Source organism: Cavia porcellus, unplaced genomic scaffold (genome assembly GCF_034190915.1).
Source record: "Cavia porcellus strain 051 isolate PalLab524CR breed Dunkin Hartley unplaced genomic scaffold, mCavPor4.1 scaffold_7, whole genome shotgun sequence".
Taxonomy (NCBI): Eukaryota; Metazoa; Chordata; class Mammalia; order Rodentia; family Caviidae; genus Cavia; species Cavia porcellus.
The window spans coordinates 53,917,464-53,937,021 of NW_026947490.1; the positions used below are offsets into that span (position 1 = coordinate 53,917,464).

General features: G+C 36.5%; 1 protein-coding gene across 1 annotated transcript; it reads left to right on the forward strand.

Moving 5' to 3' along the window:
* The first annotated feature begins 2,051 nt into the window (after positions 1-2,051).
* Positions 2,052-14,768, forward strand: LOC100733688 (flavin-containing monooxygenase 5-like). Its single transcript, XM_003468668.1, has 8 exons — positions 2,052-2,186; positions 6,246-6,434; positions 6,861-7,023; positions 8,572-8,714; positions 9,913-10,112; positions 11,617-11,966; positions 12,785-12,857; positions 14,405-14,768. The coding sequence occupies exons 1-8, from the start codon at positions 2,052-2,054 to the stop codon at positions 14,766-14,768; spliced, it is 1,617 nt and encodes a 538-aa protein (XP_003468716.1).
* The last annotated feature ends 4,790 nt before the right edge of the window (positions 14,769-19,558 follow it).

Genomic DNA, 19,558 nt, shown 5'->3' on the forward strand with positions numbered 1-19,558 from the left:
CATATAAATCTATACTACCCACCTTCTGGTTCTAACCATGTGAGATACACAGAATACAAATAAGCAGTAAAATATAACTCTGGCCTTATTGTGCACAACTTCCCATTCACACTGGATTGGAGAAAGTGGCTTACTCTAAAGTTTCCATTTCTTGTCCCTCAAGAATTGAGATTGGGCAAATCAGGGATATAGCTCAGTGGCATAAGTGCCTGCCTGATAAACACAAGGTCCTGAGTTCGACTCCGAGTACTATATAACAAAACAAAAGTAAATCAAACAAGCAAACAATAAATAAATAAGTAAAACAGCTGTGGATGTTTGCTCAATGGGGTGTACCCCTGGGTTCAATCCTTAGTACAGAAGAACAAAACAACAACGACAAAAAACTCACTATAAACAAGGTACCAAGATTTTAAATACAGACAGAATGGGTCCTATACTTAAAAAAAAAAAGAGAGAGAGAACTGAGATTGGAAATGGCCTGGAAGGATGAATTCTTCAGAGCGCCCATCATGTCAGATGCAGGGATGACCATGGTGCAGCTTGGATCCCGTAAGTGTGGAAGAAAGCCTCAGTCAGAGCAGGCAGGGCTCCAGACTTGCTTCAAAGCCAGCCACCTCGCTCACTGCAGGAGACACTCCCGTGCCTACTGTGAGACGTGAAGGAGAATGTAAAGTGGAGAAAAGAGATAGGAAAGAAAAGGGACTAATAATTAGCAAAATACCCTAAAATGGCAGGAAAGCAGGAATCCCTTCTCCTCTCAAAGCAAGACTGAGATAAGAAGGACCTGACCGTAAGGACCTGGCCCATTTTTCTGTAATGTTGATGTGTAAGAGAAACGGGTGTCAGAAAAGATCAGACATTAGGGGAAAGGGCAATTTGCCAATAGGCTTGAAACCAGGTTGATCTTGTTTCAACAGGAATCAGTTCACTTCTTCTAATGACAGTTTCCCACAAAACCGAGAGCCCTAGATTTCATTTCATTTTACCAAATGGAGCTGAGTATGGTGGAGTATGCCAGCAGTCCCAGCACTCAGGAGGCAGGAAGACTTCCATAATTTTGAAGTCAACCTTGTCTATACTGGGAGTTCAAAGTCAGCCTGAGCGACATAGCATGACCTTGTCTCAAAAACGAATAAACCACAGTTACAAAAAAAAAAAAAAAAAGAAACAAACAAGCAATTTACCAAATGGAGAGAGAAGAGTGACAATACTTCAATGTCTCCACTCTTTTTCCATTTCTGTGCTGATGATAAGAACAGTTTATCTGACCCAATTGGGTAGAAATACAGTAGAAGATACAGTGTGATGAGAACAAGATAGAAAACTTTAAAGACCACCATTAATTGTAACTTTGAGCACTTCTTTAGCTATTACTAAGCAGAACATGTTACACTAACTTTAATGATGTACATAACTATTTTAAAATCAAATTTTAATATGGAATGAAATTTCTATGATAAAAGATTTTGAATCATCAGAAATTTTTAGTTCAAATAAGGAGTGAAATGCTTTCTGATTATTATAAAAAGATTAAAGATCTGGTCAAATACACCACATAAGTATTCATTGTTTGGGATCTCTGACAAATTAGTTCCAGGATTCCCTGTGGGCATCATGATCTGCAAAGCTCAAGTCTCTTATATGAAAATGGAACAGTGTTGGTGTATAACCCAAGACTCCCTCTCATATACTTTAAATCACAGAGATTAGTAGCAATAAACAGTAAATACTATGATAAGAGTCTTTGCACTATACTCTCTAGGGAAGAGTGACAAGAAAAACAGTGTTTGCATCTGCGGCAGAAACCTATCTTTTAATACCGTAGTTCTATGATTGGTTGAATATGTGGATACACAATCCTCAAATTTGGACAGCCATATATGTATACACATACAGCAGATATAATATATTCATAAGCTGCAATAGAAATAACAAAGTTATGTTCAAAGAAATAAGAGTGCTAGACTGAAGGGGGCACCAATATGGTCATGACCTTGACTTTTTTCCCTCAAAACAGAGCTGAAGAAATTATTTTCTATTCAAGAGACATGGAAGTGAGAAAGATTGCAGTGATCGGCGCGGGGATCAGCGGATTAGGTGCCATCAAATGCTGCTTGGAGGAGGGACTTGAGCCTTTGTGCTTTGAAAAAAGTGATGACATTGGAGGACTGTGGAGATACAAGGTAATTTTATACATATTGACATAAAACATGTTACTCTGTTTCCACTAGAAAGTACAACTCTGATGTAACACATAAATTATTTACCGTTAAGGGTTTTTTTCAAAGTAGAGCGTTTTACATTCAGGAAAATTGGAGACTTCTTGAAGCACATGCCTAGTGCTGTTCCTTTCATTCCCTGATGACCCCAAGTGGAATATCAGAGTATTGCTTATGGATGTTACAGATGAGAAAGCCCAAACCCAGAAACCTTGGATATTTATTCCACTTCCAGTATACTTACTGATCTCCTGAATCTTGGTTCTGAAATTTCTTAATATACCACAAGGTCTGTTATATGTTGTTGTGTGATGCTTAAGAATCTCTGATAAAAGACCTACCCCTATTAAAGAAGGGTGTGTGTCATCGTAAATGTGGTGACACATAACTTATAGAAATGGGCATCGCTCCTAAGTAGTATCGCAGAAGGACAGAAGGAACTAAGTGTAGTGTTGACAAGAATGTGTCTTATTGAAATACAATGCATGCTCTTAAAATACACCCACTTGTTCTCTTAAATACTCATCGCATTTATCTAATCTATGTCAATTATTACATAAACTTCTTTAAAATTCTTTTTTATTTTTATTTACTTTTTATTCTAAAGATAAAAATAAAACAAAATTTTAAAACAAGATAACAGGAGAGTAACAATGGTTAACACATTGTGTATTGCCATCTTTAAATTAATTCCACAGAGTACAAGATACAGGCATTTAATTGTCCAAATAATATTAGCACAAACCTTTCTTTTCAAAGAACAAGGAGAAAGTAGTGCTATAACTATCTCTACTAAGTTTCCCTTGCCTTCTTTTGTCCTCTCTCCTACCTTAGTTTATGTTCCCTTTTGAACAGTTTCTTTTTTTAAAAACATATTATTTAAAAGGAAGAAGAGAAAAAAAGCAGAACAAAACAAAACAGTGTAAGGGTACAAGTAATTCAGAACTACAGAAAAGCAAAAAAAACAAAAAACAGTAAGCTATCACCAGTTAATAGATTACTCGCTATCATCTTAGAAACGGTGTTTCAGGTCACAGGATCAAAGCACACAAAGCGATCATTCAAACAGTGAGACTGCAATCAGTTGTGTTCAGTAATCCAATCCAAAATATTAATATGGTCTTCTATGTAACACACCTAAACACCCTTACTGTTGTATCCTTCAGGGCTCTTTTCTTTCCCTCTCTTTATTACAACAAAATTTACACATTATGGGCTTTATTGCTCCCTTAGATCTTATTACTTTTTTTGTAAGAGAATAAAATCAAGCATGATAAAACAAAGCTGTCCAGTCAAAACCAAGGATAGACATAGCACATGATGTAAAAACAGAGTACAAGGTTATCAACAATGGTTACCATAATGCCTCTTGTATCCTTAAGAAGATTTGTCTATCTCTTTAGGTATTATAAAGTTAAACAAAACAGTAGAAAACAAGACCAACAAAACCTAAACTTTGCAAATCTTACAGCACCTCAAAAGAGGATAATAGTCAAACCAGAATGGGCATCATAGTGAATCTTATTGCCTTTAAAGTAGTTGCCTATACTCTGATACTTGATACTTTCATACAGAGCAGAATAGAGTCTAATCAGTCAAAACAAGATAATGGGGTATTACAGGACTTCAAGTTGATAGGAAATCAAAAAAGTTACTATAATATATCCTGATAGATTTTTTTATTTTTCCGCTTAGTTTAAAAAAGGAATTTAAAAAATTAAATAATTTTTTTAATGAATAAGGGAGAGGATGAGATAAAAGGGGGCATAACAACATAACAATACAGGTTAAAGCATGACACTTTCAGCAACCTAGTGCTTCACCACCAAATACTCTAGAATTTTGAATCTTATTTACTATTTTAGCTTCTCACACTATGGAGACAATACAATGTTTGCTCAGTGCATCTGGTTTATTTCACTTACAAGTATGGTTTCAAATTGCATTCTTTTACTTATAAAAGTCTCAGTTTATTCTTCTTTATGGCTGGATAATACTCCATTGGAAAAAAAAGACCACATCTTTTTTTTATCCATTCCTCACTTGTTGGGCATTTGGGTTGTTTCCAAGATTTAACTATTAGAAACTGTGTTGATATAAAAATAGTTTTGCATATATTGCTTTGGTATGATGTTTTTATTTTTCCGGGAATATATTCAGAAGGCCCTCTAATGCTAGATTTTTGAGGAATCTCCACAATGATTTTCACAGTGGTTGTATCAGACTACACTCCCATCAACAATGCAGAAGGGTTCCTTTTCCCCCACATCCCTGCCAGCATTTGTTATTGATTGATTTCTTGATGATGGATACTCTTTCTGGGATGAGATGGAATCTCAATGTTGTTTTAAGTTGCATCTCTTTAATGACTATTGATGTTGAACATTTTTTCATTTATTTTTTGCTGTTTGTATTTCTTCATCTTTAGAAGTGTGTATTTGTTTCAAATGCCCATTTTATTACTGAATCTTTAACTTTGGGAAGTCTGATTTTTTTTTAGTTCTTTATAAGCTCTCAATAGTAGTCCTTTGAGGAACAGCTAGAACATATCTTTCCCACCTTGTGGGCTGTCTCTTCATTCTCTTGATGATTTCTCTTTCTGTGCAAAAATGTTTTAGTAAGATGAGATCCCAGTTGTTTATTCTTTCTGATAGTTTCTGTGTGATCAGGGTTTTATTCATAAAGTTTTTGCCTACACAAATATCTTCAAGGATTTTACTTATTCTATCTTCCAGAAGATTTAATATTTCTATTTAATATTTAGATCTTTGATCCCTTTTGGATTTAGTTTAGTGAATAGTGAAAGATATAGGTCCAATTTTAATCTTTGGCATGTGTATAATCAGTTTTCCAGCACCATTTATTAAAGACACTCTCTTTCTTCCAGTGAATGTGTTTGGCACCTTTGTCAAAGATAAAATGGTTGAGTGTGTCTAGAGTTGTTTCTGCATCTTTTACTCTATTCCATTGATCCTCAGGTCTGGTTTTTTTTTTTTTTTTTTTGCCAGTACCATGCTATTTTTATTACAGTAGCTTTATAATATAATTTCAAGTTAGTGATTGTAATGCTTCCTGCCTTGCCTTTGTTGCCTAGAAATGCCTTTTCTAGTTTAGGGGTCCTCTGATTTCAAATGAATTTTAGAATTATTTTCTCTAATTCTATAAGATATTGTTAGAATTTTGATCAGATTGCATTAAATCTGTTTGGTTTGAATACAGATTGCATTAAATCTGTATAACAGTTTGGAAGCATGGCCATATTTACTATATTTGTTCTTCCTATCCAAGATCAAGGGATATCTTTCCATTTTCTGATATCCTCTTCAATATCCTTTTTCAGAGTACTGTAGTTTTCAATGCAGAGATCTTTTACTTCCTTCATTAGATTGATTCCTAGGTATTTTAATTTTTTTGGATATTATTGTAAATGGTATTGTTTTCCTAATTTCTTTCAGTGAGTTTGTTATTCATGTTATTCATTGATTTTTGTTGACTTTGTATCCAGGGATGGTATTTAATTTGCTTATTAAATCTAGAAGTTTTTCAATGGAATTTTTGCCTCTAAACTTTAATATGCTTTGTATTTGCATGATTTTTTCCCAAGTCAAGTAATGGTTTTCATTAGTGCCTTCTCTCAAATTAAATTCCTTTAGTTGTGAGGATTAGTTGTGCGGTTTGGCCTTCCACAGTTTCTCTTTTTAACTCCTTTTGTTTGCATTAACTTTGTTTGAGTTCTGTTTATTGCATCCATGTCCACAAGCTTCACTTGTTTTGACAGCACCACTGGTATCAGGGCATCACTTTGGTATCATCACTACGAACAGGATTCACCTGAGTTCCTTTCATAAAGAAGAGAGTCCAATGGCCTCACTTACGTCACTTGAGCAAGTGACATAAAACTGATAAACGTTGTTTTTCAAAGAAAATGGAACCAAACATCATAGGTTAGATCATGACTAACACATTATTTGCTGTGTTTCTGAGGACTAGAAGCCACGAGATTTTTTTTTTTTTTTCCTGCAGGAGACACCTGAAGATGGACGGGCTGGAATTTATAAGTCTTTGACCTCCAACACTTCCAAGGAGATGACAGCCTTCAGCGACTACCCTTTCCCTGACCATTATCCTAACTATCTGCACAACTCCAGAATGATGGAGTACCTCAGGATGTATGCAAGGCACTTTAATCTGATGAAACACATCCAATTCCTGGTAAGCAGTTAAAGCCCTGACATTGCTTGTGCATTGCTCAAGGCAGAGAAAGGAGGGCATGGTTTCTATTCACACTTTTCACCACAGTTCTGAGAGAATTATCAAATTCCTTCTCATTCCCAAGATTAGTGATGAATTAATACTGCCCCCATCCAGGAACATAGTCTACTGATAAATCTACTTTTAAACTAATAGTAATAAATAAATGCCTTATTAAAAAATAATGTGTTATACCCTCCAAAGTGATTCAATCCTTAAGAATTAATGCTTTTATGAAGTAGTTGTGCATAATGATCCGAGGGAACCAGCAGCTATGAGTAGAGACAGTACCACCCACTCTATCTGTCAAAACAGAATTTCAGGGGAAAATAGAAGTCTGAGAATAATGTTCTAGAACTGAAGCTGCCTTTGTGCCTGTTCTCTCAGTCTAAGGTGTGCAGTGTGAAGAAGCGTCCTGATTTTTTATCCTCGGGCCAGTGGGATGTTGTAGTAGAAGCTGACGGAAAACAGAAAACCTATGTCTTTGATGGGATCATGATCTGCAGTGGCCACTACACAGACAAGCACTTGCCTTCACAGGATTTTAAAGGTACTTAACTCAAAAATGTATAAGAAAGTCTTTGAATTCTAAGAATCTTAATTTCTGTGCAATCATGGACAGTAGTCAGACATATTTACATGGCACAGTTCTAATACAAAAGAATATGTGCTAATTTTCAGAACAGCCAGAGTAGATCTGGTACTAGAAATCACACTGGAACTGGACACTGAGGATTACTTAGGCAAACACAGCCTGAATGGGATGGGAAGTAGGTGTAAAAAGAAGCTGGTGTAAAAGAGCCTGGAAGCAGAAGGAATGAACACAGTGTAGATGTAGTGGGGAGACAATGAATGGGCAGGGAGCTCTGCAGAGTCCATAAAACTTCACTACATGGTGGTGCTGGTGGTGGTGGTGGTGGAGGAGATGATGGTGGTAGAAATGGTGTGTGTGTGTGTGTGTGTGTGTGTGTATGTGTGTGTGTGTGTGTGTGTGTGTTAGAGACGAGCAGGTGAACAATCATACTTGTATTTTATAAAGATCAGTCTTGCAGTGGTATAGAATCTAGTTGATAGAGAAGAAAGAACAACGCAAGAATACCAATAGGATTTTCTCACTCCATTAAAGAGACAATGATAGAGATTTGAGTAAAACAATCGTGGTAGAACTGAAAGAAAAGCACAAATTTCAGATATTTTAGGGTCATGACAACACTCAAGGAGTGAATGTGGCAAGACATTGTAGGCTTTGTATCAACATGCATAGTATTTTTGAAATGTAATCAAATTTTCTTTTGAAATGTTTTGACTCCTCTAATATCTATGGATCACATGGTTTAAATGTAGCAGCCACTCGCCCAGTGTCACTAGTGAGCACTTGAAATGTAACTGATACAAACAAGATATGTTTCTCACATAAAATAACCCCAGATCAGAGGTGGCAAATCTGGAGCACTCAGGCTTCAGGGGGCTGATTGTATTATTGAAAACTCTAAAAGATTCCGCATCGCTGTCTTAGATTGTTAGGCTATATAGTACAAATATATAAAATATCTCTTTAAGACATTTGTGTTTTGGTGATACATTAACGTTTTAGAGTACAGTGCAAGTTAAGCAAAATACGTTGTTGAAATTAACATCACTTTTTACACATCCTTCAGATGATCTTTCTAAAGCTTACAGGTGCACGTGAGGTGTGTGTTAGATTTCTCAGCATGGCACCATTTTTTTGATTGCTAAGGATCACTACATATTTGTGCATTTCTTCACAGAATCCCCAAAAGTGAAGAGATCTCCTAATATTTAGAAAAATATAGTACCTTCTAACATGATGAGAAGTATCATACTGAGAAAATTTACAATTTGATGTATAAAAAGGGACATTAGTGTGCTTTGAACATGAGTATGATCTTGGCTGTATCATCACGGCCATTGAGTATTTTGCTCCTTTGTTATCTCATTCTATAATATTGGTAGCAATTGGCAAACAAACAAAGATGGTGATACAAATAACAAATACAGTATTTCAAGAGCATAAGTACGTTTTGCCAGTTTTTCCCATTCCTGTTTGTGATGTGGGGATTCTAATCCTTCCTTGCAGGGATCCAGAAGTTCAGAGGCAGATATCTCCACAGCTGGGAGTACAAGCAGCCAGATGATTTTGTGGGGAAAAGAGTGGTTGTGATTGGCCTTGGAAATTCGGGAGCAGATGTGGCTGGTGAAATCAGTCGTGTTGCTGAACAGGTTTGGCACTGTACACTGATTCTGTGCTTTGGTATAAGTTTGACTCTTGCAATATGGATCATGTGAGTTTAGACTTTTACTTTTGCTTTATCCGTGGTAGCCCAAATTTGTCTTCTACCTCAGCAAATGAATGACCCAAATTTTTATCAGACTAAATGAGTGAAAGAATATCAAGACCAAAAATGGTATCTTTTCACACTGCAATACATTGGAATCCTAGGAAAAAATAAAGCAATAAATCTATAGTCAGCTTGTTAGAATTGTCAAACTATATGAGGGAAATATGAATGTTCAAACTGAAATCACAGAAAATAGTACAATTTCTATTTGGAACCAAAGTTTTAAACAGAGACTAGCATACATCAACGTAAGTAGAAATGCCCTGCCGATCTCTGAATGAGGTGCTGGTAGCAACATAGAACTTCTGAGGGCTCCACCACCCATTGAAGCCACTTCCCTCCACACAGAACACGGTAGATACTCAAAGAGCATCAGGATGCCCTTCCCACAATTCACAATTAAGTTTTTATTGTGTTTCACGATTTATAAAGAAAAGACGAATCAATTATTTCCTACCTAAGCATGTCAGGCTTTCTGGACGAGATGAAGTTATACATTTTTGTGGATCTTTACAATTTAATGATATGACAGTCTAGTATTGTTTTCATTTAAAAATTGCAACTGTTTTTCAAGGTCTCGGTTAAATGACTCAAAATAGCAATAAATTTCTCAATACGTATAGTATGTTTTTCATTCACTTTGTATATTTTCCACATAGAACTTGTCATTTCACTTTTGTTATAATTCTCAACTTTGGATTTTGTCCTTCACCTTGAAATACAGGACGATAGCACTTAGAAGGAACACAGATGCCAACTACTAACACCCCGTGTAACTCACTGGTGTTAACACTTCTTTTTACATCCTGGGATGGAGATTCCATCTAACAGAACAAGAGGAAATATTGCAATGGCAATAGATCCATAACACATACTAATACTAGGTGAATTAGATGGACTTGAAGTCACATGACCCGTGTACAGAGTGAGAGAGGAGGAAAGGGTTCAGACAGGCTGGGCAGGTATGTGAGGAGTTCATCGTTTTCCTAATGACAACTTTTTAAGAGTACTTCTTTAGGATCTGTGATTAGGTTGATGCAAAACAGAACTGTTCCTGGGCATCCACTGTTCTCTTGCAGGTTTTCCTCAGCACTAGACAAGGTGCATGGATATGGAGCCGAGTTTGGGATAATGGGAATCCTACAGATGCCACACTTTTCACTCGTTATAATAAAACAGTGGAAAAATTCATTCCCACATTTCTGCTCAACAGATTGGCAGAAAATAAATTAAATTCAAGGTTTAACCATGCCAATTATGGGCTGTACCCCAAACACAGGTAAGGCCAATGGTTTAAAACAAGAAAATGATAATTTTTAAAGCTTTTAGTAGTCAACAGAACCTATAAGCTATTTGAAGGGAATAACTACACTATCTTTTGATAGAATTTTTTTGGCTGGGAATATTTAAACTATTTCCTTCTTATTGGCAGCTGTGTATTACTGCACCAAGGCAGAAGAAAGAGGTGGATGGGGTGCAGAATAATGAAGTAGGATTTAAATACTTGTCTTATTTGGCACTCAAACCACGTCACTATGCCTCCTGCTACTTCCTCTTTTTGCTGTCATCTCTCAACTACTTGATCTTCCCTCTCTAAACTTTAATATTTCACACTTACTCTCAAAACCTGCCATCAACTGGGCCTATTTCACTGTTTGTGTGGAAAATGACCCCATACTCAAGGGGCACAGCCACCTGGAATCCCCAGCAGCACTAGCTTCCTTCCCACTCTATTTGCATGATCCGTACTTGTGGGACCATCCAGACTACTACTTGGAGCCACAGTGCTGCTGGATGTTATTGCAGAATCTATTCCATATTTGCAAATGCTCACTTTTTTCCTCCCATCTCAGTGCACCCTAGGCAGGTTTGGATCTTACCTAGTCTTCTCATTCTATGTCTCCTTCTTGTGACTCTTTTACCTCTATGTCCCTTCCTCTATTGGATTTCTCAATCATTTTCTTCCACTAACACTTGAAATTTAGTATTATGCAAATTTAAAATATCCATCCTTGGCTCTCTCCTTTTTAACCATACAGAGATCTTTGTATTAAATATTTTAATGTCTAGGCAAAATAAATTGAATTAACGTACAAGTGGTGAAAAGAGCTTAGTGTTAAAAGAAATGTATATACAAAAGTAGCCTCATGACTAACTGAAATAGTATGTGTGACTCTCTTTCACAGAGAGAAATTATTCAGACTATGGAATATATTTTGTCAAAAGTAATGTCGGCCTTGGAATATGACTGTTTGCCTCTTATTAATTGATCAACCATAAATTGTAGATTTCTAAAGCTTGTATTTCATTGAGCACATTTTTATCATTGAATTCTTATTTTATGGAGTTGCATTTTGTAGGTCCTTAAAATACTAAGAATCAATTAATATCTTCTTTATGTGATATTAAGAGCAAACAAATATGTTAAAAACCAAAACATTATTCCTGGTGAACTGTTATTATCAAGGAAATGTTTCATATGTATAATCCTCTGATTAGCAAATCTGATCTGCTGTCATTATTATAGTTTTACAGATTAGTAAATTGGCACTCAAATGATTAATGACATCTTCAACGGCTTAGAGAAAGAACTAGTGTTGAGACCAAAATATGACTCTGAAAAATCAAATTTTTGATGAATAAATTATATTCCCTTTCTAGGGATGTCATGAAAAAGTATTAATATTATTGATGAGTATGGTGGTTTCCTGAGTATTTACCTACCACAATGCATTCATGAACATGCATGCTCATTTCTTCATATTATACTCTTTATCATGCAGAGTTTTTAGCCACCAAATTGTTTTCAGTGATGATCTGCCAAAGAACATAATTACCGGGAGAGTACTGATGAAACCAAATGTGAAGGAGTTCACTGCCACATCTGCCATCTTTGAAGATGATACTGAAGAGGAAATAGATGCCATCGTCTTTGCCACAGGCTACGCCTGGTCTTTCCCTTTCTTGCAGGATGAGTCAGGAATCCTGGACAGCCTGAACTCCTTGTTTAAATTTGTCTTCCCCCCTCAGCTAGAGAAGCCAACTCTAGCTTTCATTGGCATGGTTCAAACGGCAGGTGCCATAATGCCCACATCAGAACTCCAAAGCCGATGGGTTGTTCACATATTCAAGGGTATGTACTGGTCTTCTATGTATGAGTAGACTGGGCTCCCAACAATGCACTAAGATGAGAGGGATACTCAGAGGACTCTTGTTCAACTATTTTTGTCTCTTGCTTTATCAAAGGACTTGAAATTTCGCCATTAGAAATCAATTTCTGTGTCTTTTGAGACGAGGTCTCACTATGCACTTCAGGCTGGCCTTGGGCTCATTTTATATCCCAGTCTGGTCTCAAACTTGCAACAATCCTCCTGCTTCAGTCTCCTGAGTACTGGGATTACAGGTCTGGGCCACCATGCCCGGCTAGAAATGGATTTCTGTTGGACTCTCTAGTGATTGATTATTAATTTCTGAAAGAATTCTATTAAAAGTGAAAGCATTCAAAGAATAAAGAAAAGTGCAGAAGTATCATTAAGTTGCATTTGACTTTTGGGTAGTCATTTTCTTGTTTCTTTCCAGCAATAAATTCATTTACAGCGAGACTTCATGGAAATACAAATTGGCCAAGCTAGAAAAACAAATGAGGGAGAACCTACTATAAACTTATTTCAGAAACACAGTGAAGTTATTGTACTTTACTGGTGAACTCCAAGCATTTGGTGTTTTTAACTCATTGCCCGAGTCCTTAACCAGATCAATGTTTCTGAGCAAAACAAGAGTTGTACCATAAAAACAAAAGGGAGCTACTTTCCTTTATCCTGTTCCCCCAAGGCTTTTATTGTGAATTTCATATAGACCTTATCATTTTAATGTTGTCCTTCAAAATCATTCTATTTATTGATCTTCCCAAGTCTTCCTGACAGGCCTCAAATGTCTGTCTCCTTGTCTTAGGACTGAAAAGATTACCCTCAGAGAGTGACATGATGGCGGACCTCAAAAGGAGGAGAAAGAAAATCACAAAAAGGTAAGAAATCTAAGTGTTGGCTAAAATATATAAAACACACTTATATTGATTGTTCATATTTATATAATTTGCAACTAAATATTATCTGAGGAAAATTTCAGTTATCTGGTATTATGGTGAACAGTATTCCATATGTGGGGAACATGTATGTATACAAACTTCCTAGCTGTGGAATATGGATCTTCTCCCTGTTCAACAACCATAGATTGTTGTATCTGTGCAAAGAACAGTCTCCAAAGTCAGAACCACAGGGCAGCATTCTTCCCTAGAACTGAGGTCATAGAGACTATGCGAGAAATTAGCTAAATCCAGAATCTGTAGAAAAGAAAATGTATATTCCAGTAAAGAATAGTTTAAGAAGATACATTTTATTTCACTTTGTTAACCTCCTATTTTTTGCAATAAACTTAAATTCAACAGAATCCTTAAGGGGACCTTTAGAAGAAATAATCCAGTAATAACTAAACCAACAGGCTAAACTGTAAAATGAAATAGGCCCAGTGAATATTTATTATTTCTATCACCCTATGTATGTATTAAACTTTACTCTTACACATTTATATTTTGTTGTTAAAATAAATAGATTTTTAATTAATTATTTCTGGGCTTTATAAAGGTCATGATTTATGTAATTTTTCAATCAGAACCTCTTTTTGGTTACAAATTTTATGTGATACTCATTGGGTAGTATACAAGAAGGCCATGAATTTTTTATGTATGTATTTATGTTCTTCCCTATTTTTGCTTGAGTAAAGCAATACGGGAGATGTCAGTAGTATTGTTTACTTGTCTGAACAATCATCTTTTAATTTCAATAAGAATTTCCCCCAAATTCATAAATTTAGCAATAAATGGCTATTACTATCTTCCTGCATCATGTTTTGTGTTTCTTTCTAATTTCTCCACTTAGATACTTGTATCATTCATATCTCATTATGTTTGTCTTAAATGATTCATACTCTTCTCAAATTTTGAAAAATCTTGATATGTGTTGTACAGTAATTCTAATTTCAATTTTCTTTGTCCCAGGAGTGATTTTACAGAGTGGTTTTTAATTTCCAAGTATGTAGAACAAGTCATTTAAAGTTAGTCAAAATAAAATTCTAATTCTCCTTAGAGGGAACAATTTACATCCAGAATTAACACATGGGAAAGATATTTCTGCAGTTTGGAAGAATGAAGTGAGCAGTGCATTTCACAGTCTTGTCAACTCACATTTCTCAGTGTCAGATTTGTGCAATAAAACTAAATTCTGTTCTAAAAGGAAAATCAATATCTCAGACTCCATGCATTCACATTTATTTAACATTCTCTATCCACTCTATTAGGTGCTTTGAAAACTTTAAGACTTCAGGGATTCATATCTTGTGCTTAGACATTGTCATATCCCAAAGAAGTTAATTAAAGCAAATATGTGAAATTAAGATTTAATGAGTAAAAGATAATAAAGTCAATAAGCAAAATAGAACCAAAGTCCTTTGGAAACACCAGGGATAACAGTGACTGAAATCAGCCTAGGATTTCCATCATTTTCTTTTTTGTTCTAGGTCTGTGCAAAGTGCAAGAGATGCACGCCGCGTGCCGTACATGGACTATATGGACGAAATTGCTTCTGAGTTAGGGGTCAAACCCAATCTTCTCTCTTTCCTCCTCTCGGATATAAAGCTGGCCAAGGAGCTTTTCTATGGGCCCTGCACTTCATACCAGTACCGTCTACAGGGGCCTGGGAAATGGAGTGGGGCCCGGAAAGCCATCCTGACCCAGAGAGACCGGATCCTCAGACCCCTTAGCACACGTGTGCCTACACCCTCTAGCTATCCTTCCTCTAGTGTGTTCTGGCTCAAGCGTATATTTGCTGTCATTTTTCTCTCTGTTCCCATGTTACTTATCATCCAAATGATACATCATTAAGCTCACATGACAGTGATGTGTATGCAAATGGAGAACAAGATACTGTTATTTGAATTATATCAAAATGAAGGCAATCAATTATACCAGGAAAGCATTTAATTCGACAGGCTAACTCAAATATGACATTTTAACTTCTTTAGTTTTCCATTTCTTTTTTCTCACATAATTTTTGTGTTTGCAGCAGACAATATTTACTTTCTTCATATGAATTTGGTACATGTATGTAATAATACATGTTAATTCCTTTTTTATCTCTTTCCCTCCCTTCTCTATTTCTTTATGCCCTTCCTCTTAGAGAAAGATCCATCTTCTGACTTTCTATTATTTACCCTTTTGTTTTGCTTTTTATGTATACTTTGGGTTTCTCATATTAAAAAAACTATGTGATGTATAAATTTGTGTGTCTGTTTTATTTCATTTAACTTTATGGTCCCAATTTGCACCCATTTTCCTTCATATGACTCAAGTTTATCTTTCTCTATGGCATTTAAATGAAAGCAACATTATTCTAATAATGATTGATCTGAGTGTTTTAAATGGAGGATGTTGGATAATATGTATCACAGGTAGGCCTTCCATTTGAGTTTAACCAAACTCCCACCAGAAAGGAAATCTTACAGAAGCAAATGACTAGGCTTATGAGATAAAATCAGACCAATTGTTAAAAACAGTAATAAATAAGTTAGGTATAAGAATGTGGGAAGGGCGTCTACAGGGGATTCTTATAAGCATATACTACATTGTAACAGAAATGCCCTCCGCTGGTATAGGAAACAGAACATGGCAAAGCTGGCTGGAGAAATGGACAGAGCCTGTCATTTGCAAGATCCTACAGTACCAGATGATTCTCAGGACCCCATTTGCAGTATGGAACTTCTCACGGGCTCTCACAAGATGTGGTGGGCATAAAAGAGACCAGAAACTACTAGGAAACTGCTAGTAGGACTCACTGTAGTCCACTCTGCATCTCTCCTCCTGGATGCAAAGCATATGTTTATTTTTACTTTTTATCGTTTTCTCTTTGTTTGGCCTAAATTCATGCTACAGAGATAGTTCTTCCCTAACCTGTTTACTCCTCATTTTTCACATAAATTTTGGCATTATTTTTGGCTTGTCTCATCCCATTCTTTGCTCAAGTCAAGAGGGATCTGGAATAATGTGGTGGTCAAGCCATTTCTACTCTCAGTCTAAGTGTGGCTAAGTGTAATAAGATCCCCCTCACGGTGACCTGACTCCTCATCTTGCCCTAAATCTTATTACCATGAAATAGAATGGTGGACATAATGTTATTTTGAATAATCACTGTTAAATATTATTTTCATGCACAGATGTTTCAATAAATATCAAGAGCATAGTCTCAGAAAGTGTTCAGCGTGAAGAAACTTTTAAGGTAGTCCTGTGAATTGTGGATTCTTACATGGCAGCATACATCACTGTGGAAGGTGCTCTCTTGTAGAATTCAAGTACTGGGCACAAGAAGTAGCTCTAAGGACAGTCATCACACTTCCAAAGATCTGAGCCCAAAGGGGTCTCACTCTGTGAGCCATGATTATTCTTAGTATGTTATTCTTACCATATCAGTTTTGCTCCGTTCTTTGTGGCTGATCGAGGCTTCAATGCTTTAATACACTTCATTTGACCAAGAGTTTTAACCTGAAGAAATAATTTTCTAAAGATTTCTAAAAAAAATCTTAATTTCTAAAGCATTCTGCTGAATGCTTTAGAGAAAAATGTGGAATATATATGAATAAAAGGAACTAAAATTGTAAGATATTACCATTTATAAGACAGATAAATTTGGACACCATGTACTGGTTGACTGGGGGAGACCCAGATGCCAGCCCTCCCCTGAAAGTCTACACTATTCACAGACTTCAGGAGAGGAGAGCAAGAAATCAATAAGATGATAAGACCTCGTGTGAAGCAGTGCCATATGCAGGCTGACAGGGAGAGCCAGATGCCAGCCTCTTCTGGTACATGGGCAGGGAGACAAGAAGAGCCAACATTCTTCCCCTACTCCTGCCATAAGCAACAGGCTGATCTGGAGAAACACTGGTTGTGATGATAGCTAATGAGGTAAAATACAGGTTAATGTTTGTAATGTTCAGTCTTTCAGTAAGTGAATGCTTAAAGCTGGTAGTCTGATCTTCTGTTCAGATAACAATACGCGATGTAGCATATATGGGGGATCTCCTTCTGAAGGTGGTGGCTATCGTTAGTTCTCTATTATCTTGTTTCAAAATCTTGTATCATTCTCATTGTTTTGTTTGGTTGGGTTTTATTCTGCTTCACCTTGTTTGATTATGTTGCATCTGATGGCATAGGCAGCTATTTCAAAGATAACAAGATATATTGTAGTAGCCATTTTGGACTTACTGTTATCTTGTTTTGAAGATCGGTATTGCATTCATTGTTTTATTTTTATTGGTTCTATTGTGTTTCTGTTTTGCTTCATTTTACTGTGTCTGCAGCTATTTTGAAGGCAACAGGAAGCATTATGGCAGCCATTATTGATTTCCTATTACTTTGTTTTGCATTCCTGTGTCATCCTGTCTTGTTTTGATTGGCTTTATTCCATTTTGCTTGGTTTTATCTCCCTAAAATAAAATTATTTCCTTCTGAAAAAAGACAGATGAAGTTGAGAAAAATTTATTTAAAATAAATGTATATATCATTTAGAATAATTAACTGTCAGTTTGCCCGTCTGTAAGCCAGTGCAAACCATGCAGGGCCTGGAAGGAGAAACAAGCCAATTAACCCTTCCTGTGAGCTGGAAGAAGCCTTTTTGGGGTTGAGAGAAGTAATAAGAAGCCAATTCATCTTTCCTGTGACTGAGCACAAATCACATGTGGCCCTTGGATGAGAAACACACCAGTTCACCCTTCCTATGAGCTGTTGCAAACCATGCAGGGCTAAGGAGGAAAAACAAGCCAATTTGCCCTTTCTATGAGTCAATAAAATCCGTACTAGGCCTTGGAGGAGTAACAAGAAGCCAATAAACCCTTCCTGTGAGTGCAAGGGCTGGGAGACAACAACACTGTCTCTCCCCACTCCCCCATAAGCAGCCAGCTGATTTCGGGGACAGGCTCACTTGATAGCAGATGAGATAACAAAGCAACTTAATGCTTGTATTGGTTTATTAACTTTTCAGGCCTAAGGCCAAATGTCTATTAAGAGGATAACAACATGCAATATAGCAAATATGGGGGATTTCCTTCAGCTTGTTTTTGAAATCCAATATTTTTCTCAGTATTTTTGTTACATTTTATTGTTTTGTTTTATTCAATATTCTGCTTTGATTGGTTTTATTCCATTCTGTTTTGTTTGATCTTAATGTGTCTGAGGGTATGGGCAGCAATTTTAAAGATAACAAATTATGGCAGCCATTATGGATTTCCTATTATCTTGTTTTGAAGTCCTGAATCACTTTCATTTTTCTGTTCTGATTGCTTTATTCTGTTTTGCTTTGTTTTAATTTTATTCTCTTTACAATAAAAAAGAATAATTAATTCTTATTATCTTTTTGCCTACCAACAACCATGTAACTGGGCTACCAATCATTTTACTCTCCTCAAGTCCAAAATTTTTTTTTAAACACCTGATTTTTAAAACATATCAGTTTAGAGCAGTAGACAAATGTGAGGAATAAGGAAGGTTAAAACGTTCCGGTCATCTGGAAAATTCTATCACATGACAGTGTTACTCCATCGTGAATTTGACTTAGACATGTAAAGCATAATGGCTTGGAAGTGTATATGGTCTACTTTTGCCTTGAAATGGAGAATCAACCGAAGGAAAAAAATCTCTAAACAAACATCTCTAGTTCATGGTGAATTGGATAGTTTCATAATACTGATAGACTTTTTCTCAAATGTAGTTGTAGATGTGACAGTATCACAGGAAGACCTCCCTTGTGTTGCTTACTTGATCTGTCGGAAGACCCCTGGAGACATCTCCCCTTTCTTGTCTTGGTAGTGTGAATTGTGACAGTCTACTTGATGAGGAATCATCAAGTAGATTCCTCATCAAGTAGACTGAAGACTTGTCACATTCGTGAAGACTCACTTTATTTATTTGCCCATAAGGATACTCAAGTGTGACACAGAAAGTGTGCATAAGTTTCAAACCTAAGTAGGAACATTAATAAAATATTCTAGCATCAATAGAACTTAAATATTAATAAAGTCACTTGAGCACACGCTGAAAGCTTAGACTTGAAGATGTGGGAGAATCGTCATCTATCTCAGCAACTTTCTAGCATGCAGAGTGCTCTTTTTACAGGACCTACATGACATTCTCAAAATGACAGCACTACTGCTGGTCCAGGTCAGAGAGTGATGGTCAATGTGCAAGGAACTAATTCCCAGAACCTGCAAATGTGCTACCTCCTACAGAGAAAAGAACAGTTAGCAGATGTGATTAAGTTAAGCACCTTGAAAAGAGGTGATTTCCTGAGTTACCCAGCTGGGCCACATGCAATCCAAAAGGCCTGTGTAAAGAAAAAGGATGGAAATCAGCACTTCCCAAAAATTAGCCAGGCTGGAATTTGGGGGAGCAACCAAGAAAGCATCGAGCCATTCTTCCTAGTAAGTGGCAGGAGCCATGGTGAGCCAGGAGAGAATAAGTGAGTGTATCCCATAAGCCTACCAGCACATGGGCTGAGAATCAAACGTCCTGTGGTGCCTCTCTCCCATTAGCAGCTGGATGGTTTTGAGGTCAGCCAGAGTTGATAGCAACTAAAGTACATACAGCAACTAAATGCTTGTATTGTTTGGTTGATTATGCTGACC

What these genes read in the sequence shown, in the direction of transcription:
- LOC100733688 (XM_003468668.1), top strand. Translation starts at nt 2,052, where the DNA reads ATGGAAGTGAGAAAGATTGCAGTGATCGGCGCGGGGATCAGCGGATTA. An exon ending in TCAGTCGTGTTGCTGAACAG is followed by an intron (nt 8,715 to 9,912) that starts GTTTGGCACTGT and finishes GTTCTCTTGCAG; the next exon opens with GTTTTCCTCAGCACTAGACA. An exon ending in AGAAAGAAAATCACAAAAAG is followed by an intron (nt 12,858 to 14,404) that starts GTAAGAAATCTA and finishes TTTTTGTTCTAG; the next exon opens with GTCTGTGCAAAGTGCAAGAG.